Source organism: Panonychus citri, unplaced genomic scaffold, assembly GCF_014898815.1.
Source record: "Panonychus citri isolate SS breed McGregor unplaced genomic scaffold, ASM1489881v1 Contig00077, whole genome shotgun sequence".
Taxonomy (NCBI): domain Eukaryota; kingdom Metazoa; phylum Arthropoda; class Arachnida; order Trombidiformes; family Tetranychidae; genus Panonychus; species Panonychus citri.
In genome coordinates, this window is record NW_026515482.1 from 2,493,526 (window position 1) to 2,520,282 (window position 26,757).

The 26,757-nt window shown below is 30.3% G+C and overlaps 8 protein-coding genes and 2 long non-coding RNA genes across 13 annotated transcripts; 6 read left to right on the plus strand and 4 right to left on the minus strand.

The window, feature by feature from the left end:
* Positions 1-64: 64 nt before the first annotated feature.
* On the plus strand, positions 65-1,386 carry LOC128387086 (uncharacterized). Its single transcript, XR_008324957.1, has 3 exons — positions 65-259; positions 449-691; positions 835-1,386. It is a non-coding gene; the product is annotated as an uncharacterized LOC128387086 (long non-coding RNA).
* Positions 1,387-2,479: 1,093 nt separating this feature from the next.
* On the minus strand, positions 2,480-5,358 carry LOC128387083 (dnaJ homolog subfamily C member 25 homolog). 2 transcript variants are annotated; one of them, XM_053346232.1, is made up of 5 exons: positions 5,206-5,358; positions 4,865-4,993; positions 4,058-4,719; positions 3,586-3,961; positions 2,480-3,246 (listed from the first exon to the last, which is right to left on the minus strand). In XM_053346232.1, exons 3-5 carry the CDS (start codon positions 4,155-4,157, stop codon positions 2,712-2,714), a joined length of 1,011 nt encoding a protein of 336 aa, XP_053202207.1. In that variant the 5' UTR covers positions 4,158-4,719; positions 4,865-4,993; positions 5,206-5,358; the 3' UTR covers positions 2,480-2,711. The 2 variants fall into 2 exon arrangements, with proteins under 2 accessions (XP_053202207.1, XP_053202208.1); XM_053346233.1 differs by lacking the exon at positions 4,865-4,993 and having other exon boundaries at positions 5,206-5,348.
* Positions 5,359-5,517: 159 nt separating this feature from the next.
* Positions 5,518-8,226, plus strand: LOC128387087 (uncharacterized). The gene is made up of 2 exons (XR_008324958.1): positions 5,518-5,645; positions 7,087-8,226. It is a non-coding gene; the product is annotated as an uncharacterized LOC128387087 (long non-coding RNA).
* Positions 8,227-8,770: 544 nt separating this feature from the next.
* On the minus strand, positions 8,771-11,322 carry LOC128387077 (ATP-binding cassette sub-family F member 1-like). 2 transcript variants are annotated; one of them, XM_053346227.1, is made up of 2 exons: positions 11,185-11,322; positions 8,771-10,771 (listed from the first exon to the last, which is right to left on the minus strand). In XM_053346227.1, exon 2 carries the CDS (start codon positions 10,735-10,737, stop codon positions 8,983-8,985), a length of 1,755 nt encoding a protein of 584 aa, XP_053202202.1. In that variant the 5' UTR covers positions 10,738-10,771; positions 11,185-11,322; the 3' UTR covers positions 8,771-8,982. The 2 variants fall into 2 exon arrangements, with proteins under 2 accessions (XP_053202202.1, XP_053202201.1); XM_053346226.1 differs by having other exon boundaries at positions 11,082-11,232.
* Positions 11,323-11,477: 155 nt separating this feature from the next.
* On the minus strand, positions 11,478-13,727 carry LOC128387079 (DNA cross-link repair 1A protein-like). Its single transcript, XM_053346229.1, has 4 exons — positions 13,336-13,727; positions 12,144-13,130; positions 11,941-12,076; positions 11,478-11,872 (listed from the first exon to the last, which is right to left on the minus strand). The coding sequence occupies exons 2-4, from the start codon at positions 13,113-13,115 to the stop codon at positions 11,709-11,711; spliced, it is 1,272 nt and encodes a 423-aa protein (XP_053202204.1). The 5' UTR covers positions 13,116-13,130; positions 13,336-13,727; the 3' UTR covers positions 11,478-11,708.
* A 54-nt stretch (positions 13,728-13,781) lies between these two features.
* Positions 13,782-15,257, plus strand: LOC128387081 (programmed cell death protein 2-like). The gene has a single exon (XM_053346230.1). It carries the CDS (start codon positions 14,083-14,085, stop codon positions 15,160-15,162), a length of 1,080 nt encoding a protein of 359 aa, XP_053202205.1. The 5' UTR covers positions 13,782-14,082; the 3' UTR covers positions 15,163-15,257.
* A 238-nt stretch (positions 15,258-15,495) lies between these two features.
* Positions 15,496-16,772, plus strand: LOC128387082 (retinol dehydrogenase 11-like). Its single transcript, XM_053346231.1, is given in 2 exon segments — positions 15,496-16,237; positions 16,240-16,772. Coding segments are annotated over 2 exon segments (1,023 nt in total). The 5' UTR covers positions 15,496-15,507; the 3' UTR covers positions 16,533-16,772.
* Positions 16,773-17,265: 493 nt separating this feature from the next.
* LOC128387084 (E3 ubiquitin-protein ligase SIAH1-like) lies at positions 17,266-19,782 on the plus strand. 2 transcript variants are annotated; one of them, XR_008324956.1, is made up of 4 exons: positions 17,266-17,511; positions 17,980-18,426; positions 18,824-19,546; positions 19,635-19,782. XR_008324956.1 is itself a non-coding variant. In XM_053346235.1 (3 exons), the coding sequence occupies exons 1-3, from the start codon at positions 17,502-17,504 to the stop codon at positions 19,282-19,284; spliced, it is 918 nt and encodes a 305-aa protein (XP_053202210.1). In that variant the 5' UTR covers positions 17,266-17,501; the 3' UTR covers positions 19,285-19,782. The 2 variants fall into 2 exon arrangements, 1 of the variants encoding a protein (XP_053202210.1); XM_053346235.1 differs by having other exon boundaries at positions 18,824-19,782.
* A 935-nt stretch (positions 19,783-20,717) lies between these two features.
* On the minus strand, positions 20,718-23,431 carry LOC128387085 (homeobox protein Hox-A7-like). Its single transcript, XM_053346236.1, has 2 exons — positions 22,034-23,431; positions 20,718-21,831 (listed from the first exon to the last, which is right to left on the minus strand). The coding sequence occupies exons 1-2, from the start codon at positions 22,326-22,328 to the stop codon at positions 21,443-21,445; spliced, it is 684 nt and encodes a 227-aa protein (XP_053202211.1). The 5' UTR covers positions 22,329-23,431; the 3' UTR covers positions 20,718-21,442.
* Positions 23,432-23,676: 245 nt separating this feature from the next.
* Positions 23,677-26,213, plus strand: LOC128387078 (acyl-coenzyme A diphosphatase NUDT19-like). The gene is made up of 3 exons (XM_053346228.1): positions 23,677-24,635; positions 25,000-25,298; positions 25,415-26,213. The coding sequence occupies exons 1-3, from the start codon at positions 24,092-24,094 to the stop codon at positions 25,853-25,855; spliced, it is 1,284 nt and encodes a 427-aa protein (XP_053202203.1). The 5' UTR covers positions 23,677-24,091; the 3' UTR covers positions 25,856-26,213.
* Positions 26,214-26,757: the final 544 nt, after the last annotated feature.

Here is a 26,757-nt window from a genome sequence, read left to right on the forward strand (position 1 = left end):
AGAAAAGAAAGACAAACCAACTTTATCCGAACTTTTGAAAAGAAAAAAACTAAACCAGCTGAGAACTTTTTGAAGAAAAGAGCCGAGGGACTTTCTCTTAATTTCGCTGTGAAATTTTTCTCTCAAAGTGACAAGTTGATTTAGAGAAAAAGTTAATTGTTTATTTTTAATTCTAATTCGATTCTAAATTGTTGATCAGAATTTTTGATCTGGTTAATTAGAGAAATTAGTTAATGATGATCGAGTTTTGGATCCTAAGGTAAGTCTTTGTTTCTTTTCTATTCTATTCTAAATTTTTAATTTCTTTTTCTATTAACAATTACATTACATTAATCTCACTGATTTTATTGGAATTGTTTCTTTATTAATTGTGTGTTAATTGTTTTCTTGTTAATTTAATTTCTTCCTGTTTACTTATTGTTTTTGTTCAATTTCTTTTATTGTTTAGGTGGGTGTTGTTGTTTCCTTAGGCCTAATACCAGAGGTGTTGATTTAATCCATGACGGTTGAGATTCTGGTTTCAGATTAATTCATTAAAACCTTTTAGGTTTCCATTTTGATTTCTAATTAATCTCTTAATTCATAGAGTTTGTCCTCTCTACCAAGCCAATCAATTTAATCACCAATAAGTTAATTGTTTTTTTTATCTATTTGTGTTTCAATATCTTCCTCTTATAATCAACGTCTATGTGTATGTTTTTTTAACCACTTCTATTGTGTTGACACTTGTTGATAGTTGATTTTGTATTTAATTTTTCTGATTTGATTTTTTTTCTTTCCTCTCTATTTATGTATCTTGATTGAATTTTCAATCTAATTTGATTGTGTAAACAGATAGACAATCAAAGTTGTCCAATCAACTACTCCGATTAACTGGTTGTTACCAAGGAATTGGCTCTCTGGTTTTCTATAAATTCTGGTTAAGGATCAATCAATTTGGATCTCATTACATTCAGATGTGTTTTTGTGTTTTCTTTTAATTGTTAATCAATTTGTTTCCATTATCTCTCTAATTGTTAATTGATTCTGATGCCTCTAATTAATGACAATTACTTTGTGGATTAGCTTATAAGTTTTTCTATTTTAATTTTCTCTTCAAGGTATCAATTAGCTGATTTCTCTCTTCTTGGATGTTCAATTGGTTTTCGTTGTCTAAATGGTGATTGTGTTAATTTTCCAGTTCATTTTAATCACTTTGCCCTAAATTGTTTCAATGACCGGAGGCTTTTACTTTGACCTTGATTGGTACTCGAAGGATAATGTTGACGATAATAATTCATCAGAGATGATTAACTTAATGTTTACATGATGATGGAGAGAAAAAGATTCAACATCAACAATCAACCTCATGTTCATTAGAAAATGAGTTTATTGCTGAGAGAGAGAGATAGGAAAAAATTAATGATCTCTCCCTAAATCAATCAGATCAAAGAGCTATAATTAATTCTGCTTTTAGTGTTGAAATGACAATTGATTCTCTAAATCAACTGATCAGCTCTTTTTTCATCCATCTAATGGTTCAACGGTTACAGTTTATTGTTTAGTATAAACAATAATGTGCAAAGTGAGAGAAAGGAGTAGAAAAACAAAGAGAATCAATTAGTTACAATTAATCAGAATGGAAGAAGATAAATTGATGCTCACTATCAATTAAATCTCTCAAAACATGACCCAAATTAAATGAGAGAATTGATGATATTCAGGATGAAATGGAAAACAATCAGATGGGCAGAAGAAAAACTTTTCCTATTCCAAGATGATTAAAGTTTCTAAACACAATTAAGACAAAGAGAGATAGAGACAATATTAGATCTTAATTGTTACAACAATTACACTACATGTAAATGAAAAGCGACTGAAAGCAAGAGCAATTTGAGATGTTTGTTAATTGTATTGGAACAATTTCCATTTAGATTACTTACCAATCGTTGACAATATAATTGTGATTATTGTTGGGAAATTTCAATGTGGTAAACGTTACGATTATTAAGTTGGAACAATTTAGAAAAGCGATTAACTGTTGAACTGATTTACTGATTTCTCACTTGATGAGTGATTTAGAATTGATTATCTACCGATCTTTACAAGTTTCATTTGTGATTATAAATGTTTCTCTGATGATTAGATTTAAATTGTTTGCTTATTGTTGACCAGTTTCCAAACAGAATCAATCGACTCTTGTTTAATTATCAATTTAAGTTAATTGCTGAAAGAAACAGTAGAAACAATTTAACTCTTACCTTTTCTAAATTTAGATTAATTATCAATATCTGACTATCTGATTAATTTCATCCAATTACCAATTAACACACTTTATGATTGTTACAAGTTGCTAATCAGTTGATTGTTATTGATAAGGTAAAACAATGTGAAAATCTGGATAATCAATTGATTAGAATGATAGAAAATCAAATTGATGATGATGAGAATCAATTAATTGTACAAATTGATGATCTAAATCATCGGGGAATCAGAACAATTGTTTCTTTTTATATAAATAAATTGTTTAATTAGCGATTTGATCTAATAACTTTTGCTGTTCTGTATTAAAATTTTCAGTAACAAAATTGATTAATTGACGAGGAGGAAAAATTAAAGGTTTTCACATTAGCAATTAGAATGATGAAGATGATGATAACCCAATAGAGAAATTGATTTTTTGAGTTAATTGCGAACATTTTTTTTAAGTCTTTTAACAACGAATTATATAATTAATCATCTAAGAATGTAATTTGTCCTGGTCCACCTTTCTTTTTCCACCGGCGGTATCTCTTGGCTACTCCACTTTCGGCGAGTTTAGCTCTCATTTCATCGTCTTTTTCTTGTTTCCATGTTTTATATTTCTCTTTGTCCCAAAGTTCAAGGTCAAAATATTCCTCTTTCTCTTCGGCATCCAGAGCATCATATTGACTCTTCGAGAGACTCATGTTTTTCCTAATCAAATGTTCCAACTCTTCATCTCCATATTCCTCCTTGCAAATGGTAAACTTATAAATCCACCGGATCTGGAAATAGATCCAATTGAATATGGTTACTGGAAGAAGAAACAATTGGACCCATAGAACATCAGTGATCTTCGGTTTGGCATAAGCTCCTTTAATGTCCATTTTCTCTTCGATTATTTTACGTAAAATTTTCTCTTCTTCTTGTCTAATCTCATCTTTCGTTCTAAATCGATTCTTCTTCCTATTAGCTGCCGAATGGTTGAGCAAACCTTCATCTTTAGCAATTTCGGTGGCTTTAATTCTGGTTCGAAGAAAAGAAAAACAAAACATCGATTAGTTCAATTGCATTAATATAAAATAAGAATATGATTTAGAACAACAACAAAAAAAACAAACGAAACGATTCTCAAGCGATAATCAAATTGTCAATTGTTTTTAAGTAAAAGGAGAAAAAGGAAATCCTGATTAATGATTTGAATGATAATTGTAAGAAAAAAATTAGCGAAATTTTCGTTTGATTTGTTTTTTTTTTGGAGACCAGAAAAAAAACAAGAGACCCAATTTTTTGGATAGGAAGTGTTGTGGTAATTAACGCGCTGGCAATTATTGATCTACAGGTAGATTTGGGTTAATTAGTTACCTGTATTTAGGTATAGTTAAAAAATAGTCGATGGCTTCATTGTATTTTGATAGACAGGCCCAATATTGGATACCAGAAATAACTGTTATGGTAATTACAATGACAATTCTGACATCCACCTTGGGGGCATATCGGCGGCGATAATAATGATAATAATGTCTATACACTTCATCAGGATTATCCAACATGTAATTGTAATCCTTTCTTTGTTCATCATCTCTCAATATTTCATAAGCACTTGCTAATCGGGTGAACTTTTCACTAGCCTCGGCTTTGGCTTCCGCTGTTTTGTGGACATCAGGGTGATGTTTTCTGGCTAACTTTCGGTAAGCTTTGGTAATCTCCTCTTTGGTCGCTTCTCGGGTAACATTTAATACTAGAAAAACAAAGGAAATAGAATCAAATTAATATAAATGTATTGGAAAATTCAATCCAATGGATTAACGAGAGAGAGAGGGTCAAGTTTACTTACCATCATAACAATTGTCTACACCACAATAAATCCCTTCAAAGAAACCATAAGCTAAACCTAAATTACATATCACAAAAATTAGAATCACTTTGAAATCCATGAGAATGTTAATCCAATCCTATTGATGATGAATATGAATTGATGATGATGATGATGGTGATGGTTAAGATGAAAAGGAAGACAGTTAACTGTTAACTCTCAGCTGGTTTCATCCAAATTGTAATGTGAAAGTGTTGAGATGATCAAGACAATTAAAGACGATTAAAGACTCAAATACTTTCTCTCTTGTAACTTGATTCCGTATTTTTTGTCTAATCTTTTTTTTTTACTTTTCTGCTATCCACTTATTCAATATAAAGATTCATGTAGATAAAAACTGTTGACAATTTCTTTTCTTTGATTTGTTGTTGTTGTTGTGTTGGTCTTATTGTTGTTACTTGTATTCACAATTCAGCTTGAAATATATTCTCAAAACGGAAATCACTGAAATCTAATAGTATTTACAAATATTTTCGCTTCAAAATTGGCTTGATAAAGATACGACAACGTGTACACATTAATAGGGTTGTTGTTGTTGTTGTTGTTTTACTTGTAGACGATTAACCCAAACACCTTGATCCAATTGTTAATAAGCGGAGATAAAATTGATTCACTTGGATAATCTGGAAATGGAAGGGGAAGATTTAGATTTATAGAATTGGTAAACAATTAAATAGAATAGAAATTGAAAACTGGACAATTAAAATAATAGAAGAGAATATTTAACAAAATGAAAACAGAGAGAAAAAGAAAGAAAAAAATAAAAACCTATTGATGGTTGGAGAAAGGGTAACAGTTAAACAGATAAATCGTCTATTAATTGTTCCAATTAAATCACCAGACGTAACATTTAACTAATTAATCGAGATTTAATCATAATTGTGATGGAAAAAATTACTAAATAGAAGAAAAAAAGAAAGAGAAGAAAAAGAAAGACTAATATTTACTTTCTACAAAGAGAGAGAGAGAGGAAAATGATGTGGCAACAAGAAGCATCTTCAACTTGAAGCGGTTTCTGGTTTTCTATTTTCGGCTCAGATTCTGGTTCACCGATTTTCACCCAATTTTGTTGAGAACTTTTTTCTTTTTATGTCACCATTAACTCTTACCTTTCTTTAACCTTAATCAATCTCCTTCTAAATTGTAACTCGACTAAATCACCGATAATTTGATCAAATTTAAATAGTAATTTGGTCTTTGGTTTTCTTTTCTCTCCAATTCCAACAAAGTATTTCCATCCATTCACCTTAAATTGTTATTCTTTACCTCGTTAATTGTAATTTCTATTTCTCCAATTTCTTTAATATCAATCAGCTAAATTGTTCCAATAAACCTGATTGATTCAATGATAACAATTAACATGATGATCAACAATTAAAGCCAATCAGCTGTAGATAATAAGAGGGACCATTAACTCATAATAATAAAAGAATTTTTTTCTTCATTATTTTCACCATGAAGAATTAACTAGCTGAGTAAACATTGACAACAATTAAGCAGTTAATTAATGGAGAAGGTGAAAATCGTTGAAACTAATTAGATGACGAAGGTAATTTCCCTTTAATTTAATTTTCTCCAGGTAGAAAATTTGATGAACACTTTTAATGATTTTCTAAAATTTCAATAGAAATCGACTAACCCAAAAAAATGACGAAATTTAAATTTCTCTCAATGATTAACTTAATAGTTCTAGGGAAAGAAATTAACAACAACTGAATTAATTGTTATTCTTTTGTTATTAAATTGACATAACACTTTGAACAAAATTAACCCGAAAAAAAAGATGATGATGATGACTAAATTAACCTTATTTCCTCTGCCCAGCAATTTAAATTAACTACAATCAACTCTAAATTAGTCAACAATTACAATGAGAATCAAATTGAAACCTCTAATTGTCCTCAGGTAAACTGAGATCATACATTTCAACCAATTTAACGTTAAACTTTACTACAAAATCGGTCAATTAAAATTGATCGTATACATACAGGTCGGTACAAAATACATTTGAACAATTTTGAAGCTCAATAATTAACAGAATACTAGCATTTAACCATTGATTTATACATCATTCGATAGCTAATTTTATCAGCTTAAATTTGATAATAAAATTGACCTTTTAAACAAAACCACTTTTTACAAGGTTTGATCAGGACATAAAAGGTCATTTTTGCAAAATTTAGGCCAAAAAAAGTTCAACTTGCTATTATTTTTAACTGGATGCACAGAAATTAATAAAATTTCATTTTTAAAAAGTTCTTTTTGGCGACAATAACATATGAGAAAACTATTATTTTATCTGCATTATTTTGGCCACAATCGTGAGGTCAAATTTGCGATTTTTCAGTTTGAAAAACCCCAGCCTAAAATCACATAGACAGTGGCGCCATCCGAAAACGGGTTTTTCGACTTAAATTGGCCTGGTTAATTTATTAATTGTTTTAAAAAATTGAAATTATGTTTAAATAATATTGAATAGTTGAGCTGTTCACTCATATTAATTAATTAATAAACAAACTAATCAATCAATAGTTACAACCATTCAAAATTGTTCAAATGTTTTATGTACCGACCTGTAATAGATGAAGTTTGATAACAATTAAGGGTAACAATTTGTAAATTTAAAAGATTATCAGTTAAATCAATTGATTAATAACGGAAACAATAATAGATTTGAATGAACAATCAGTGAGAAATGACAAAGGACACAGAAAACAGTGTGAACCAAATATTAATCAAATTTCAAGGACAATTAACTGATAGTAACTTCCGGAATCAAGTTGGTAACTAATGTAAATGATAAACATCAACATGTAACAATTAAGAGACAAAACAACAAGGCAATATAATAATAATTACGATTGTGTATTAGTTGCAATTGGAGAGAAAAAAATTTATTATTAATTCTAATTGTGTCCTTGCTATTCCCTCCTTTTTTTTACTATTTGTCTACAATTCAAATTCTAATTTTTTCTTTCTCTTTTTTTCAGAATCTTTTCTCTTCCATCATCATCATCATCATCATTATCATCATCTCACCTCTCTCTCTCTCTCTCTCTCTCTCTCTCTCTCTCTCTCTCATCTCAGCCCGAAACGGATGTTTAAATCTATTCAATTATTAACCATCAACGACATCGAATTGAATTTCGTTGCAACGTTTCAACGTTTTTCTTTATGAGTGTTGATTGTGTGAGTGTTTATGTTTTTTTTACTGTGAATTAATTTCTTTTACCTTCAATCTACAATCAACTATAAAGTTAATTATAATTTGATTCGCTTCATGTTCAACTGTTAACTGTGCTTGGGATAATCACATTACCGTTAATTTGGTTGATAATTATTAACTTACATCTTCATCTTTAATTCAGTTTACATGTTGTAACATTGGAAGAGCCATTGGTCAGTTTGTCTGTTTACTTTAGTTTTGTGATCAATTGGCTTGATTGTTTGGAGAAATCAAACCTTAATTTAGTTATTAATCAACTTTGGGACTTTGATTTAGCTCTTAATTAATCATGGGACGTGGTGAAAGCTCACAAATCCCTCGGAAATCAGACATTTCCGATTCCTTTGAAATTGAATCCAATAGTGATCGACCTGGACTCGGACGGATGAGTTGGTTGGCCACTAATTTGGCCATTGGTGTAATTGTATTTTGTGTGATTGCCTTAATTGCTTATGCAACAATCAAATTATACGGAGATGCTTAAATCAAGTGTTTCTTAATTGTTTGTTTTCTGCTCTCTGTCCATTTCTTTGGTCCACTTTAATTTCATCATTACATTTTTTTTTTGATTATTTCCTCATTCAAATTAAATCCAGATAAAAGTTTACAACTTTCCAATAGTCATAATCATCTTCACAACAATTAAAAGTTAAGTTAATTGAATAACAAAGTTCTGGTCTCATCTAATGATTACACCGCTGCCACACCCTGAGAGCCTCAATCAACTTTAATCAACAATATTGTCAACAATTAACTTCATTCATTTGATTGTTCTGTCAATTTTTGCTTTTTTTTCTATCAACAACAATTAAAAGTTATTACTAATTGTTTCCATTTTTCATCTCTTTGTAACCTAGGCAATTAAAGCCAATTATCAATGTGTTCAATAAATTACTAGGCTAAATTGTTAATTGTGTACATTTGATTTAATCGTTTTACCAATTGTGTTACTTTGACTATTCAACAATCAAGGCTGATTAAATAACTAAAGACAATTCAAATTACAAGTGAAAATGTTTCTCTAATCAAATTAACCTTCATTGATGTAAAAAATTTATTTTAAAAATGAGTGATTAACAATCCGTAATTTTTAATTGTAAAGGAAATTGATCTCATCAATTTAGTTGAATTACTATTTATCATCATTAATATTTTAACAGTTTTATTTAATTAGACGTAAATATCACAATCGTAACATAATTAAACTTTTAATGGTTGGTTAACAATTTAAATGATCCTTTAAACTGGTTAATGATATTTGATTAGTTTTGTTAGTTTCGTGTTACAATTTTGATTAACTACCAATATTTGATTGTGAAAATGATTAGTTAATTGTTGGAAAATAAAGTCAACTAGGAGATTATGTAATTTCCAAGCAACTAAATTGTTAGTTTACTCGATTAGATTTGGATATTAGGTTTACCTTGTAAATGTTGATTGTCCTTAGATTTAATTGTTGGCGTTTTGATTTGCTTTTTATTTCTTAGATAAGTAAAATTTTGATTAATTAGCAAAAGGGTGAATTCATTTGGTAAATGTTACAGAGGAAAAAGTTTAACATTTAACAAGTTAATTTATATATAATAGAAAAGAGGTTATAACAATCAATTTTTCGTGGTCTTCTGTTGTTATTAGACTAAGAGAATCGACTTAATTATCGTTAAATTGCTCCAGCTAATTTAGCTGAAATTGATGGATTGTTAACTGTTTCCCCGAGGGCTGTTAGTAATTCCTCTCTGTAATCATCAAATCCACCATCAATCTCTTCAATTGTATTATTTTCCACCACCCAAAGTTGACATTCTGTTTCTCGAATTAGTCTTTCATCGTGAGTTACAATTATAACACCGCCCTTAAATTTATTAAGTGCATCGGCTAAAGCATCAATTGATTCAAGGTCTAAATTGTTGGTAGGTTCATCCATGATTAAAATGTGCGGACCTTTAAGAGCCATTTCACATAAAGCTACACGACTTTTTTGACCACCGCTGAGTTGACCGCAAGGAATTGTATGTGCATAGCCCACTAGACCAAAAGAACCTAATTGTTTCCGTGCATCTTGATAGGCAAGATCAAATACTCTTTGTAAAAAGGCGGTAGGTGTTTCCTCTGGATTTAAATGTTCACCTGAGTGTTGATCAAATTTTGAAATTCGAGCTCTATGATTTTTCCGTAATTCACCTGAAAGTGGTTCCAATTCACCTGATAACAGTTTAAGAAAAGTTGATTTACCGACACCATTTGGACCCACAATTGCGATTCGACTTGACATGTCAACACCGAAATTGAGCTTCTTGAAAAGTAATTGTCCTTCCGGATTGTAGGCAAAATCGACATCATAAAGACCAAGAATCGGAGGACTAAGGGGATCTGGATTCTTGAATTTAAACTTGACGACATATTCTTTAGGCCTTTCGATTAAATCACCAATCTGAGTTTCTCCTTGTTTACGTTGTTGATGCTCTTTAACAGATTTCTCAGCCTGTTTACCGGAAGCTCCTTTCTTTTTAAGTTCTCGCATCCGTTTCTCTTGGGTTTCATATTTTTTCTGATTTGCCGCTTTCGTTTGTTGGTACATGACCTTAAATTTAGTATAATTTCCTCTATAAGCATACAGTTTCTTCTGGTCTAAATGGATTATATCGGTACACACATTGTCCAAAAACGATTGATCGTGAGAAACAATTAGTAAAGTCTTTTTCCAACTTTGAAGATAATTGTCTAACCAAATGACAGCGTTAAGATCAAGATGATTAGTTGGTTCATCGAGTAGTAAAAGTGTTGGTTCAATGAAAAGAGCACGAGCCAAAGAAACTCTCATTCTCCAACCTCCAGAGAAATTTTTAGTTGGTCTATCTTGCATTTCTTTCGTTGAGAAACCTAAACCAGCCAGAATACGTCGAGCTCTGGCTTCAGCTGAATCAGCGCCAAGAGCATTTAATTCAGTGTAAATTTCATTAATAAGATCTTGATCTGGATTCTCAGCATTTTGTAGTTCTTCAAGTTTCTTTTGTAATTTAGTAACACGATCATCACTTTTGATTAAAACCTCAACTGCCGGTGTTTCATCAGCCATAACTTCTTGTTCACAAAGAAGAACATGTAAATCTTCAGCTAAATTTAATTCCTTCTTTTCTGAGATATGACGAAGAAGAGTTGTTTTTCCATGACCATTAGGACCAACTAAACCATACCTTCGACCAAAGGTAATGTTAAGTGATGCATTTACAAACAATTCTTTACCACCAGCACTGATTGAAAAATTGTCTATCTTGATTGCATTGTCAATTGTTTGAGCATTTTGATTGCTAGAAGTGGAAACGGAGAAACTTGAATTTTCCAAAGCGATTTCTTTCATTTGTTTTTCAAGTTGTTTGGCCAATTTTTCCTTACGTCGACTCTTTCGATCAGCCATTTTATCTGGATAAATAATTCCGTAAACGTTGAACCTGTTTCCAAATTGAAATAGAATATTTAAAAAAAAAGAATTAATAAATAAATAGAACAAAAGAAAATGGAAAAGCTAAATTAAATTAGCTAAATGTCTCAGCATTAAGCAAAAATCTATAAGGGACAATCCAAGATCATCAAATGTAGATTTGTGACACGCAATGTAAATTGTATCATTCTAAAAAAAAATTAAAGCTACTAATTAGTAATTAGAACACAATTAACAGATAGTTAATAAAATGAAGGTAACAAGAGCTGCGTGTTCATAGTGAGTCATTTTTAGCATGGAAAAAGAAACCATTTACTCACAACAAGTAACAGAACTAAATGTCAATTGAAGTTTGTACAACAATCAATAGATTAAACAATTAAAATTAACCTTAATTAAAGAAAATTAAACTTAATTACTTACAATTAAAATGAGTTAATCTCAACAACAAAATGTGTTGACCAAATGAAAAGATCAGGTGGCGATTAAGTTAAACAAATTCTCGATTGGTGGCGCCACCATTTTCTGTTCTTTTAGTTAATTCAATTGATTAGATTGTTGTAATTGTTGACAATTAATGGACGAAAAGCGATTTATTCAGTGATCGATTGATGAATTGATTAACTTGTCGATCATAATTGATTTAATGTGTTTTGATTGTGAAATTGTCATATTTGTCTTTTGTTTTGATATTGAAAAAAAAAACTTAAAATCAATCAAGTGGTTTAAATGTTTTCTTGTTGATTAAAAATGATCACTAATTAACAAAGTATAATCAATCAACTTGTGAGTATTTGCGATTGATATTAATTAGATAGAAGATAATTTTTCGAAAAATAGTTGATGGTTAATGAAAATGTTTCACTCGATTGTTGTTGTCATTGGTTAAACACTCTCAGAGTGTTTAAATGGTCGGGAAATAATTGATTTGATTGCGATTAAATTGATTATCGTTTTTTATCCCCTGTTTTCCAATCAGCGAAAATTTTGAACATTGATTCCCTTTTTTTCTGATTACCAACATTAACTGTCGGTGTTATGGTTTTCGGCTTAAAAAATTTAATGAATCTTTCCAACTCGGAGTAACTTGAATGTTCACTATAAGGAATACCTATGAGCAAAAATAGATGATCCAATTAGTTTAATTGTTTCAATTGATTGAAAGACTAATCAACAAACCATAGATTGAAATATTATCCCTGATAATTGGTTTAACTGAGCTCAATGATTTACCATCTTCCGTCCATCCAGTTGGCTTGAACGCTAAAACTGATGAGTATTTTTTACCAAATTCAGATAAATATTCTCGGAGAGCCTAAAGAGAAAACAAAATTAAATTAGTTTTGTGAACAACAACAATCAATTTACAATCAATTACTCACACGTTGATTAATATCTTTCATTGGTAATACATGAACTTGAGCTTTAGTTTTATCGGTGACCAGGTAAGAATTAATTTCTTTATCATCGATACACTTGAGGAGCTTTAATTTTGCCGTAGTCACCCAGAGATTAAGGGAAAGTGATGAGCAAATTATTTTAAACACTTTCTCCTTTCCAATGCTGTAAGTGCCACAAACAATTAAGGTTTGCTTGTATTTTTCAAGGTGATCCTTGGTTATATTGAGAATCGCTTGTAAAGTTTCATCTTGAGCAGGGAATTTGTAATTAGGATCACAATAAGTTGTATCGAGATAAATTTGATCAATTGGCTTTTCGGTCAAGTAAATATCTTTTTCCATAGCTGGTGAAGCTCTGAAATCACCGGTGTGAAGGATTCGTTTACCATTGGGTAGATTCATTAGGAATAAAACAGCACCGGGACAGTGGAAAGCGTCAATAGCGATGATCTGAACTCCATCGATCATAATTGGCTGGTGAATATCAATCATAATCAATTGGTTCTCAGCGATTCCAATTTGGCTCATTACAAGTCGACCAGTTATTGGAGAGCAAACAATTGTACCAATAAACGATTTCTTCAGTCCAATATAATGGTCGTAGTGAAAGTGGGACAGAAAATAGAATTGGATTCCCGGAATTAGACCGAAATTAAAAGCGTCAACGGCAAATTTAGTTCCAGGTATTTTCTTATAAAAAGGACATTTTCTTGGACCGTCATTCGTATTGTTATTATTGGGATTGGTGTTGTCTCTCATCTGCGAATTTGCTGATTTAATTGAAGAATTTTTTTTCCTTTTAATGTCACCATAATCTTCCACAAAATCATCATCATCAAATTTACGAAATGATGTATCGTCATCAATGGTAATTACTCCAAACTCATCGGCTTCTATTTTCTTCTTCTCCGGTTTTGGCTTCATAAAAGCAGTAATTTTTAATTGTTTGGTCATATTGTAATCACAAAACTGTAATAAATTAGAGAATAGAAAATAATTAGAAAAAGAGTTAATTGGTAGTAGAAGAAGAAGCGAAAATTAAACTCCCATAAGTAAAGAATGAGAAGAAAATAAAATCAAACCAACGAGAGAATTAATTTTGGAATAGAAAGAACGAAAAATAGAATTATTTATATTTTCTAAATTGTGATTAAATTGTTCAAAATAAACTCACCGTTTGATGATGTATCTAACTGAAAATTGGAACACTAATTAGTTAATTGTTAAACAGTTCTCAGGATAATCTAAAATGATGATTTGTTTGGTCAATTACCAATAACCATAGTTGAATAATTAGAATAATAAATGTTTCCAATTAACAATTATAATCGCTTGGATCACATTAATATGATGTCAATACAATTGGAAATTAAATCAATTTGAAAATAAATTTAATTGTTGGAGAATCAATTAATTAATAAAAACAGAATAGAAAATCAATTTTCAACTTTAACAACAAAAGCGAAATGAACAAAAAGTAACAGCTGATTGGCGGTTTTTTTATAGAAACAATTTCCATTCAATGTGATCAGTTTAATCAGTGAGGATTAAGATACAAAGTAAATCATTTCCAATTAGGATTAAGCTCGGACTGTCTGGTTAATCCGGTTGATTGAAAACATTTGTTGTTTACATCGATTGGCCTCAAATCCGAAGTGTTTATCTTTACCCTTACTGATTATTAATCTTAATTGTTTTTTGTGTTTAATTAATCTTGAAATTGTTTAATCTCAGGTTAATCCACTGATTTGGATTATCTTTGGATTTTTATTCTCAGATTCAAGTAAAGGATCTACTTTTTTTGGTTGGAAACGAGTCTTTGTTTACATTTTCTTCCATGTGGTTAACCAGGTAAACTTTAACTGTCGATTACTTTTACTGATTTGTTTTAATTTGAATTGTGATAATTGTTTGATTCAACATGACTGAGTGTTCATCTCTTGTGCTACTTGGATTTGTTGATCAACCGATTAAAGATGAAAGTAACATTTATTGGACTACTAATAAGATTGGAGGTGAATCAATTTTCCCCAAAACAATTGAAGATTCAAAACTTGCAAACCTTATGGATGACCAATTGATTTGTCCTAATTGTGTTAAATTGTGCTCACCAATTTGTCAAATACAATGTGCTGTTGATGATAATCCAGCTTTAAGATTGATTTATGTATTTGCTTGTCTTCAAGATAATTGTAATCATTTCTCTGTCTTCAGATTCATTCATCACCAAGAATCATCAAATTGTGATCCAGTTGAAGTCTCACCCCAACAACAATCAAATCAACGTCAAATTTGGGCTAATGACTCATCTAATTGGAGTGATGATGATGGTGATGATGGTGAAAAGATAAATCTTAATTTCTCCGGAAATAATTCACAACAAATTGCCGAATCCTTGGAACTTACAAATACTGAGAAAGGAAAATTTTTTCCAAAAAAAATCTCCAATAACGATAATCATACTTTCCAACCTTATTACATTTATGTTGAGAATTTGGAAGATTTAAAATATTCTAAATCATATTCATCGATGAAACAATTTAAATATAATCTGGAAGATGAAGATGACAACAACTTTATCGGTGAAGATGGTGAAAAATATGAGAATCCGGAAGTTTCAACAATCTTCTCGAACGATAAAAAGTCTTACAAATTTTATAAAAGTTTACGAGATTGGCCTGGTCAGATAATTAGATATTCGTGGAAAGGTCAACCTTTATTGAATAAATCTATCGGCTTTCCTGGAGTAGATGATTGTCCAAATTGTGGCTGTAAACGTACATTTGAATTACAATTGATGCCTGGACTAATTTCTCAATTAAAATGTTCATCACAATCAAGCGAACCATTGAACATCGACTTTGGAACTGTTCTAATCTATTGTTGTTCAAACAATTGCGATAATCAACAATTTAATGAAGAGAAATGTATTTTCCTTGAAGACTTAGACAGTAATGTTATCGACGATTTTGTCTCCTCGCGTGGTTCAGGTCAAAGATGATTTCGAATTACCTTTAATTTGATTTAAATGTAATGGGGTGAGAAAAGATCATCAAACTTTTCCACTTCCTGGTTTAACTGGCCTGGTCTTCAAAAATTTCGCTTTCAACTGACCTGATTGTAGATAAATTGTTGTAACGCCTTTCCCACTTTTCTTTAAGCTGATCAAGTTTTTATTTTCCTTTACCGAATCAAGAGAAACTACTAAATGTTGATCTGAGTTTAGAACTTTTTTTTTTCTTCTTTCATAATCAACAAGTAATCGCCATTAGATTGGTTACCTGTTCCATTCAATTCTATGGTGAATTGTGTTTATTTTTCTTAATTGTTCTGTGTCTAATTAACAATGAAATCGACAAATAAATCAACCGATTCAACCAAAGTTGGACTCTATTTGGCTAAATTGGTTACCGAGATTATCTATCATATTGAACAGTTGATACTTTGGATTGGAATTATTTTCTCTGGTTTTTATAATGGAATCAATGTGAGACGAAGTGATCCCAATGTACGATTAGATGGAAAAGTGGCCATTGTTACTGGAGCTAATCGAGGAATCGGTAGAGAAGCGGCTAAGAAATTGGCCGCTCGTGGGGCTACCGTTATAGTCGCTGCTCGAGATGAGACCATGAGCCTTGATGTTGTTGAAAAAATTCGCGAGGAAACTGGAAATGATAATGTTCACTTTCTACTTCTCGATTTGGCTTCTTTTGCATCGATTCATGATTTCGTCGAAACTTTTGGTCAAATGTTTCCTCGATTGGACATTCTCATCAATAATGCTGGACTAGTGAGTCCAGCGGATAAAAGGATCACCGAGGATGGAAACGAATTGTGTTTCCAGGTTAATCATTTGGGACCCTTCTTGTTGACTAATCTTCTCATTCCGATTCTTAAAAAATCAGCACCATCGCGAGTTGTTGTCGTTGCTTCTGACCTTTCATTTATGACCACTCGAGTTGATTTTGACAATTTAAACTCTCAAAAAGTTTACTCTGGATTCACTAATTACGCTCTAACCAAATGGGCTAATGTTGCTTTCGCTCAAACTTTAGCCAACAAATTGGAGGGATCAGGGTCACAGTTAATTCACTTCATCCTGGGTCAATTAAAACGGACATTGTTCGTGATCATCATCCCTTTTATATGAAATTTATGGCCTGGATAACTGCAAGAACTTTCATCTCGATAACTGTTGACCAAGGGTCAGAAACAATGTTATATGTTGCCACAGATCCTAAATTAGATCAAGTTAACGGTAAATTTTTCACTAATTGTAAACTATTTAAACCACCAAAGCTTTGTAATGATCGACAAATTGTTCAAAAAATGTGGCAAACTTCAACTCTTTTAACTGGACTTAGAGTTTAATTTATGTAATAACAATCAAATCACATAAATTGCAAATGTATTAAGTCACAATTAGAATAATTTTGTTAACATTTGCTCAATTTAATTCCTGTTTTCATATCAACAATTTATTACTTTCTCTTTTTTTTTGTTAAAATTATGTTTCTCTCTAAATTTTTCCCATTGTATATTAATAATTAAAATGTTCCTCTTTTAAATTAAACAATTAACAACAAAATGATAAAAGGAAACGATGAAAATCAATTGTATCCAATACGAAACAATTTTCAAATTTATTTCAATTGCTAAATTGTTACAAAAATCGCAACACAATCAAATTATTTTATTTGCTTCATCATTAACATCAACATGTAAAAAAAAACGTAAATAATCAAAAGGTAATAGTAATATAAACACAGCAAGAAGATCAAACAATTAGTTAATTGCGTTTCTATTGGAAATCAGGTTACCAAACAATTTAAATCTCTCTTTTTTCCCAATCAAACAAACAAAAAATTACACAAACAATCAGATGAAACCATTATCAAGTTAAATTTCAATTGAAAGTTAATCATCTTCAACCTTATGAAAAATTTAAATTTTAATTGTAAAAAAAATTAAACGAAATTAAAATCAAATCAATGATCCACTTTTTCTGCACATTCATAATTGGCGGTTTTCGACGTTGCCATGGTTACGTTTTCTCTTTCTCTTTCTCTTTCTTTTGACTTCCCTTTCTTATGAAAATGGCGTTTATTTGTGTTTATGTTTGGAAAGAGTTTTGATTAACTCTTGATTGTTTCATTTTCTAAGATAATTAACCTATTTTTAAATTGATTCCATGGTTTAATTAAATTGGTTACTGTTCGTCTTTTGTTTTTATGTTAACCTTTACAACAAATAAATGATTGGGTTACCATTGGTTTGTGTTAAACACTAAGATTTTTTTTTGTGAAAAAATAAGATTTTATTTATTTTGGAGTTAACATAATGTTAAGAAGTAAGTTAATGTTTTTTTTTGTCAACAATAACAAGAAAAAGAAACAAGTTTCTTCTGAACTCAGTTTCTTTTGCCTCTTTCTCTTTTTTTTTGCTTGCTCTTTCTTTCTTTATCTTCTTTATCCTATTACCCTAAAATAACCCTTTCATCTGTCCCCCTTTTTTATTGGCTCTCCTTTTTGTAGATTATCTGTTTACCTTTTTTTTGTCTTCTTCTTCTTGATTGTTTCACCTTTTACAATCATTGTATTCACTTTTCTACTGATCATCTTATTCTCATCTACTTTTGTGCTCCTGTTTTTATCATTTATTCCATCATCTGTTAATTCTCATCTTTCTTTCTATTTCTATTTCTCTTTCTTCTTTTCGTTTTTCGCTCGCCTCTTTTTTTTTGTTGTTTACATTTATTCATTTTCTCTGTTATTCATATTGTTTTTCTATTGTTTTTATCTTTCTTCTTTTTTTACAGTTAATGATAATCCTATGAATAGTTTCAATACAACTGATACCAAAAATTTTCCTCATATTGTACCTTCACCATCCATCATCTCATCTGGGCCTGGAGCTCCTGGTGTATCATGTTCATCAAGTCAACAAGACATTAAACCACATCAAAATGAGCTTACATCTCTCTTTGAGTGCCCTGTTTGCTTTGACTACGTTCTTCCACCTATTCTTCAGTGTCAAAATGGTCATCTTTTATGCTCAGCTTGTCGTAAACAATTAAGCAATTGTCCAACTTGCCGTATTCCAATCTCAAGTAACATACGTAATCTTCAGATGGAGAAACTTGCTATGAACCTAATGTTCCCATGTAAATACTCATCTCAAGGGTGCCTTCTTAATCTCTCTTGTTCAGATAAAACTGATCACGAGGATTCATGTGATTTCAAATCATACTCTTGCCCTTGTCCAGGTAAGCAAAAATGGCTAACCATCAAATTTTTCTTCTCTTTTTTTTCTCTTCTATTTTCATTACTTATCTCAACATGAATCAATTTTCCAATATATTCGTTCAACCATGTTATGCAAAGCGAATCTAATTGTTATTCACTCACACTTTTTTTATTCTTTTCTACAAATTCAATAGTTATTATTTTTCCATTTTCTTTTACTCTTTCGTATTAAACTACACGTTCATCTTTCTCTCTATTCTAAGTTTAATAAGGTTGACAAACAGAATGAGTTAAAGTTAATAATCATTTTTAATGATTTTCTCACTTGATTCCAATTTTTCTCTCCCATCACAATTGATATCTCTCATTAATAATTTGTTTTTCTCTCTTTTTCTTTTGGTTTCTACTCCTTTCCAGGTAGCAATTGTAAATGGAATGGTCCATTGAAGCAAGTTATGCACCATCTGATGACCCAGCATAAAAGTATTACAACTCTACAAGGAGAAGATATTGTTTTCCTAGCTACTGATATTAATTTAAGCGGAGCAGTTGACTGGGTTATGATTCAATCATGTTTTAATCATCATTTTATGCTGGTTTTAGAGAAACAAGAAAGGTTCCAAGCGTATCAGCAATTTTTTGCAGTAGTTCAACTTATTGGTACACCCAAACAAGCAGAGAAATTTATCTATCGTCTAGAATTAAATGGACAGAAAAGAAGATTAACTTGGGAAGCAACACCTCATTCCATAGATGAAGGTGTCCAATCTGCTATTAACCTTTCCGATTGTCTAGTGTTCGACACAGCGATTGCAAACCTTTATGCTGATGGTGCTAATCTTGGTATTAACGTCACCATTTCTCCGGCAAACTCGTAAAAAATGAAAGGAGTTAACCTAAGCCTTTTCTTCCCCACAATTTTAAGCGATTTAAAGCTTCGACCTAATATCAAACATTTACAATGATAATATACAAAGAGATAGATAGATGAAGAGAGAGAGAGAGAGAGAAATAGAGAGGCAAAAAATAGCCCATACAAAGAAAAACACACTATGGAAACTTGTATAAAATCTAATTGTAAATTTTTCTCAAGTTAATTATAGAATTGATTGTTATCCTGATGTGTGTGTGTTCTTAAAGGTTGTATAATTAAATTCCCTCCTCCCCTGATCTAAGTCGTAAAAGGTATATACAAATTTTCTGTAACAATCAATATTTTTCTTTGCAGAATTTACAAGACTTTTACCTCAATCATCCCAAAGAAATTCACCATTTTTTAGTGATGCCAATGGAGAAATCAACGAATCACTGTTGAATCAAATTGTCATCTCATCATCTTAATCATCAATTTACATTAAATTTCCAAACAGTGACAATTGCAAATGTAGCAGATTATTTAACAACAACCACTTCTTACATGTGTGTGGATGGAATCAAAATATTAATCAATCATTAACGATTTTCCAGTTTAATTGTTGCTCAGTTTTCTGTCATTTACCAAGAGGAAGATCAGATGTAGAAAGGGAGGGGAAATGAGTGAGAGAGAGAGAGAGAGAGAGAGAGAGAGAGAGAGAGAGAGAGAGAGAGAGAGAGAGAGAGAGAGAGAAGATGATAAAATGAAATCAATGATGACGATTTTATGGATTCACAATTAACCTTGATTGTTTCTTTTGTATTCTTATAACGGGAAACTAATCAAACCTTGAGTGACTTAAATAGCAATAACATAAAACTGTCAAAAGGAAAATCATCAACAAGTTGGAAATTGAATTACAATTGTTTCCTTAATTGTGATTCATCATCAACCCAAAGAAACCGAAGAATCTTAATTGTTATATCGATTATACGATTTCAGTCAATCCAGATGATTAATTAATCACCTTTTTATCTGGTTGTTAATTTCGTTAAACAATCAAAAAGATGGAGACCAGTTAAATTGTCTATTTTTAATTTTAATTGTTGTTGAAAAGAATCGCGATTAAGATTAGTTATTTTCTAAATTGTCCTGATGTGAATGATAATCAATCAAGATATTGATTAAGATGAAAATTGGATAAAACTCAAGATTTCCAATCAGATTAATTATCTGAGATTGTTTAATCAGTTGATCTGCTAATCTCACCTTTCAACAATTAACTGATTGTTACCAACGATGACACTGATGACACTGAACACGATTTTAAATTGTAAAGCTTGAACCAGACACCATTAACTACAGTTGATTAATATGAGAAAATTAGTTAATTGTAACAAATGTGAGAAACCACTTTTCCTGTTAATTAACCTGAAATACAAGTTAATTAAAAAACAAAACAAATCAAATCAAATCAAAACTAAATGAAACTGGTAAACAGTTAACTTGATGATGATTAACAATCACATTTCAAACTTGATTTAATTGAACATGATTTAATTTCTCGTGGTAATCAGATTAATAAAAAACTTTTTAATGTCATCAATGATATCAGGTTAGCCTGATTAACAATTAATTGTGATTCCCTTAATCACAATTAAATATCGGTTACCTTTTTTTTTACTTTTTCTGAACTCATTTAAGTTGGTTAATCATTTTGATTATTTAACAATCCGGGTTGAGATAAATTGAATTTAATAAACAATTTATTTTCTTTTGATTTTTCCAATGATTAGTGACAATTAGTGATTCAAATTGTTTGTAATACTCAATGATCATCTCAAGATAATCAATAACAATTTAAATATTTCATTTCCCGTTTTAATTACTAAAGTTGATTTATAAAACTATTTCCTATTGTTTGTTAATTTAAATTGATAAGAGTTTCCTGTTTAAATTTAATTGTTGTGATATTAGATTAACCTAATTTTTGTTACCATCTAGGATTGTTAAACAATCAATTAACAGTTAATCAATTAGGATCTCATTTCCTTATGTTTTTACATTGATAAAAATTACCAACGATTTAAATTAAATTGCTAATGAAAAATTTAATTTGTTGCAAATGATTTGAAAATAATCAAAGACAAATTTGATTTGTAAATTGTTGTTCATTTAATTGTTCAATCAGATTGATCATCATCACTCCAAGGGTGAAAATAATGATTACTGTTCATTTTTAGGTTGACAGTTAAATTGTTACTTTTGTCAAGTTGATTGTCACAATTAGACTGATTAATTGACTTTAATCGTCGGTCCTTTGCTCGCCTATTCTGGAACCAGGTTTTCACTTGTCTCTCTGTTAAATTTAATTGTTGAGCCAATAAACGACGATCAGATGAATTAAGATAATTGTAACAATTAAATTTCTCCTCCAGGGAAACAGTTTGTTGATGAGTGAATCTAATCTGTCCACCTTTCCGAGGCTTTGATTGTAACATTAATTTACGTCTTAATTGTATTTCAAAGTAAATTTGAGAATGACGAGAATTAAAAGTTAATTCAGAACAATCTAAATTGTGATTGATTGTGAAGAAATTGATAGAAAAAAAAGAATCAAAAACAATTAGATTAATCAGTGAACACAATACAAAAATGTAATCAAGTTGACGTTTTGATCGTTACAATTAACTAATCAACAGTCAATTAAAGTATCAAAAGAATGTGATTAATTTTAATCACAATTTAGTTTGTCAATTGTTTGTATTACTTACATTTAGTTGTTGATCCTTTGGTTGAACAATTTGAATTGAAAGTTTTAATCAATTGATTTCTATCACAATTAACTTCTTGATCGATATTATTGTTTATCAATCCAAATTGATAATTACTATTAGTTGATTGTTCTGATGATGAGTAATTGATTGATTGGAAATCAGATGAATCTTTAATTAAATCATCTTCAAATTCTGAGTCGGAATCATTTGATTGATCAAAAATTTCAAGAATATCACTAATCATAAATGAATTGTATCTTCTTGAAATTTGTTTCTCTGAACAATTAACCATGTTAATTGTTAATAAAGAAGAAGAAATCAAATTAGTTAATCACTTTTGGTATCAGAAAACAATTAAACAAAATTTTAATATTCCCGAAGAAAGTTAATTGTTAGTTAACTGTATTGAAGTTAAACTGACACGAAGAAAACAATTATCTAATTAACAAAGGGCTTCCTTTTTGTTTCCCTAATTGCGGATATGAACCAATCAATTAAATTTGAGTATTAATTAACATAGAGTGTGATTTATAAAGGAGGAGACAATTAGCCAACATTGATTAACAATTGACAACAATTAATCCATTTCCTTTTCCCTTTTCTAACAACAATTTAGATTTGATTATGAGACACAACAAAAAAGGGTCACAATTAATCATATATTAGTTGATTGTCCAAACAATTAACGGTCAATCATCTCGATTAATGATTATATTTAAATTGTAATTATATTAAAGTATCTTAAGGTATAAATATAGATTATTTTGAGAGTTAACAATTAAGCTACATAAGCCAACAATCAAGGATGATCATTAAAATGAATGAACCAACAATCAACAAGAAATAAAATTAACTAAACATTTCAATTGAAACATATAATTAATTATGATGATTTATACATTAGCTTGTATAATAAACGATGAGAATCAATTTCTTGACCTAATCAATCAATAAATTGTTATCCAACAATTAGCAAAACAGGTCAAATTGTTGAAAACTGAATTAACTGAATTAACTGAATACCAAAACAAAACAATCAACAACAACAATTAAGAAAAAAAATTAGTTTAATCGGAAGGAAAATGATACAAGGTCAGTGTTGCTTTTTTTATCTGAATCTTAATCCAGTTCATTGAGAATCATTTCATTTAATTGTAATATATTTATACCTAAATTGTTGATGATAACTAATCACAATTAATGATTGACCTTTTAATTTTTATAAGAGAAAGAGACAAATAGCAATCAGAAATTAATTAGAATCATAATTGAACATGATAATATTTTCACGATTCGCAGTTTATGTTGTTGCGTTTTCCAGGTTATTAGTTGATTGTTGTTTAATTTAATCGAAATCCGGAAAAGATGATTAAGATGATAATGATCATCTTCTCACTTTTATCATCTTACTTTCTTCATCCTCTTTCTATCTTCCAAGACCAACCTTTTCTCTCTCTCTCTCTCAATCTCTCTTTTTCTCTTCCATTCTCTTTCGTTCAGGTTTAGTGTTTTTCTTTCACTTTTTTCGTTGAAAGCGAAAATTATTTTTCTTTTCCTTTCTAACCAATGTCTCTTTCCTTTGATTGTGATTAGCAAATTATTTCATTACTTTGATTAAATTCAATTAACCTGAGAACTGCCCTCTTACCTTCAACAACAATTTAACCTTTAATTTGATTGTAAAACCAAACTGATTAAGTGTCACATGTTTACTACATTTAGTGTAATCATTTAACCGTTTTGATTTGGTTCTGATTTGTGATTCTCTTTAATTTCTTTCCGTTGATTGTCAAGTTAATTGTTTCCAAGAAAAACATTTCTCCCATTAATTGTCATGTGTGTTAATTGTCAGTGTTTTAATTTTCTTCAATTTTAATCATCGAAATTAGTTAATTTCTCTCTAATCTATTGAGCTTAACTTGAACCATTTCGATTTACTCTCAACAATAGTGATTATTGTTTGGGTGTTTTAATTTACTTCTTTTCTTTTTGTTGACTTTTAAACGCAACAATTTATTAATTGTCCATCATCATAAACTTGTCATAATTATTACAATGGCGAATATAAATAATCACATTGATAAAAGTTCCCAATCATCTTTACCTTGGCGTGAAGCTGCTTCGCTAATTATGGTTACCAGAGCCTCGATTCCTCAAATTGTTGGATCTAATTTAAGTGACAATATGATTGCTACTTCTAGGGTTTTACCTTCATCTTCATCATCTGTCACACCTACAACAATTAATAGTAAATCACGAAGTAAATTGTTACCCAATTCTGTTGATTATCGTGTTCTTATGGTTAAAAGGAGTAATATCGCTTCCTTTTTAGCTTCGGCTTTTGTTTTCCCTGGGGGCAAAGTTGATTCATCTGATTTCTCACCTGAATGGTGGTCAATCTTCAACGATTCTTGTTCCCTTAATCAACAACAATTAGTGACCACAATCAGAGACCGGACCAAAGGAGGTCCAAGACCCCCAATAATCACTTCACCATTAACTATGCCTTCGCCCACCGAGCAATTAAATACCTCAAGTCCACTTCCACCCGATCTTTCATTAAGAATTACAGCAATTCGTGAAACTTTCGAGGAAACAGGTTTGTAATTAATTAATTAATCACTTTCCATTTTCATTAATTCTAATTAACCTTTCACAGTAGTAGAGTCATTCTCTTACACTCACTAATCCACTAATTTCTGGCTTGATTCAGTTTACTTTTGATTCTCATCTCTCTGCCCTTGGGTTTTACCTTAAATCTTATTTACCTTGATCAGTAATTTAGTCTAATTGTAATTAATTTAAACAGATATTTAATCTTGGTAAATCCTTATCCCTCTAACCTTTACAATTGATTGTAACATTTGAAGGCAACATTTAATCATAACTATTAACTAATGTTCAAATCAAATGAAGTGAAATTAATTCACTAACTAAATTAAATTTTCTCTTCAACAATCAAGGTGTCCTCTTGTTAACTAATAACTACCAATCAAGTAATACAAATGGTCCGAGTAATTTAACAACATCATCAGTTGATCTTTCCGAGTGGAGGGAAAAAGTTCATTCAAATGGATTGGCCTTTATTGAATTGTGCCGATTACTTGGCCAATCGCCGGACATTTGGTCATTATACGAATGGTGGGACTGGTTAACACCGAAATCGGTTGGACATCGACGATTCGACACAATGTTCTACCTTTGTTGCCTCGATAAACAACCGAACGTAGTTGTTGACAATAAAGAGGTGACAACGTTAAAGGTAATCAACGAATTGTCATTCGAAATTGTTTTTCTGTTCGATTTCAATCAGAATTTTGTTCTAATTATTTTTATTTTCTTTTTTTTTTTTCCACTCGATTATCTTTTCAATCTTAGTGGTGTTCACCTAACGAAATGCTGAGCGAACACGCTGAAGGGAATATATTTCTCGCTCCACCTCAAGTGTACGAATTATCTCGAATTGAAAATCTTCCTAATTATAAGTCGATTCGTTCGTTTGCCTCGAAGAGAGAAAATTTAGGAATCGAACGATGGTTACCCGTCATTTCGACCTTTATTGACGGAGCGATTTCTTTTCTACCTGGAGATGATTTCTATCCCTCTCAACCCGATTACACTGGAACCGAGCCTGTTGATGATAACGATGAATCGCTTGACGATTCACGAATCAAATGTTCACAATACAATCGATTGGAGCTTCGAGGACCAATTTGTACCTGTTTGGTTAACATTAAACTATCCTGTGGTCATTTAGTACCAACTTTAACGGAAACATTATCCTCATCATCGTCTCCGTCCGTTAAATCAATGTTATAATCGTAATTGTTTAATTTTGATTATTCAATTAATTTGGTTCAAGTTCAAAACAAAAGCAAACTGTCATCATTACCAAATCTATTTATTATCTAATCAAATTGATCATCCATCATCACAATCTTCATCTTCTCATCACCATTTAATTACAAATCAACTGGATTCCCAATCAATTTTTAATTGTCTGTCTAAATCAATGATTTAGCAAGAAAAATGAAGCGTCAAAACCATTGACGAAATCAAATCATCCAATCAATTGGTGTTAGTGATACTTTCCAATCAGTTAATTAGCAACACTTACAATCAAAGCAATTGGATGTAAATGTTACATCAACTTTAGAGTTAATTTTTTTTTTTTCAACAAACAAATTCTGGCAACAATTAAGGGTCACCAATTGATTATCAACACTTAACAATCAACAATCAACAACAGCAACACTTTCTGTGTGTTAATTGATTATAATTTATTTACTTATTATTATAATTGTTGTGAATATTTTGTGTATGTGATTAACAATTTAGTTAACCAATAATTTGAGATAATCAGTTAATCAGTTAAAATTGAAACTATCCAAATTGACCTACAATCAGATGAATTTTAAAATGAACAACAACAATTTACTAATCATTTATTTTCATCTTGTAATAATTTATTAATTTTCTTGATCATTTTTACATCATTAATTATCCCGTTCACTCAATGATAATCACAATCCTAAATCTAATCGTTGAGTTAATCAATTGAGTATTTTTAACACTCAAAGCAAATTAATTTGCTAAATTATTTTGTAGTTAATCATTTTGATTGTTTCTCAAGATGATTATCAAAATCTATTTTTTTTACTCTTTCTTTTATTACCTTTTGCTTTTTAATTGTTAATTATATTCTTAATTCATTCAACAAT

Excerpts from the sequence above, each read along its gene's own strand:
- LOC128387083 (XM_053346232.1), bottom strand. The coding sequence starts at position 4,157 with ATGGATTTCAAAGTGATTCTAATTTTTGTGATATGTAATTTAGGTTTA. Across the intron at positions 3,962-4,057 it reads TGTAGACAATTGTTATGATG|TATTAAATGTTACCCGAGAA; the intron begins GTAAGTAAACTT and ends TTGTTTTTCTAG. Across the intron at positions 3,247-3,585 it reads TTAACTATACCTAAATACAG|AATTAAAGCCACCGAAATTG; the intron begins GTAACTAATTAA and ends TCTTCGAACCAG.
- LOC128387081 (XM_053346230.1), top strand. The coding sequence starts at position 14,083 with ATGACTGAGTGTTCATCTCTTGTGCTACTTGGATTTGTTGATCAACCG.
- LOC128387084 (XM_053346235.1), top strand. Across the intron at positions 18,427-18,823 it reads ATACTCTTGCCCTTGTCCAG|GTAGCAATTGTAAATGGAAT; the intron begins GTAAGCAAAAAT and ends ACTCCTTTCCAG.
- LOC128387077 (XM_053346227.1), bottom strand. The coding sequence starts at position 10,737 with ATGGCTGATCGAAAGAGTCGACGTAAGGAAAAATTGGCCAAACAACTT.
- LOC128387078 (XM_053346228.1), top strand. The coding sequence starts at position 24,092 with ATGGCGAATATAAATAATCACATTGATAAAAGTTCCCAATCATCTTTA. Across the intron at positions 24,636-24,999 it reads TGAAACTTTCGAGGAAACAG|GTGTCCTCTTGTTAACTAAT; the intron begins GTTTGTAATTAA and ends TCAACAATCAAG. Across the intron at positions 25,299-25,414 it reads AAGAGGTGACAACGTTAAAG|TGGTGTTCACCTAACGAAAT; the intron begins GTAATCAACGAA and ends TTTCAATCTTAG.
- LOC128387085 (XM_053346236.1), bottom strand. The coding sequence starts at position 22,328 with ATGGTTAATTGTTCAGAGAAACAAATTTCAAGAAGATACAATTCATTT. Across the intron at positions 21,832-22,033 it reads CAAAGGATCAACAACTAAAT|ATTGTTCTGAATTAACTTTT; the intron begins GTAAGTAATACA and ends ATCACAATTTAG.
- LOC128387079 (XM_053346229.1), bottom strand. The coding sequence starts at position 13,115 with ATGACCAAACAATTAAAAATTACTGCTTTTATGAAGCCAAAACCGGAG. Across the intron at positions 12,077-12,143 it reads TGAAAGATATTAATCAACGT|GCTCTCCGAGAATATTTATC; the intron begins GTGAGTAATTGA and ends TTTTCTCTTTAG. Across the intron at positions 11,873-11,940 it reads GGATAATATTTCAATCTATG|GTATTCCTTATAGTGAACAT; the intron begins GTTTGTTGATTA and ends TTTTGCTCATAG.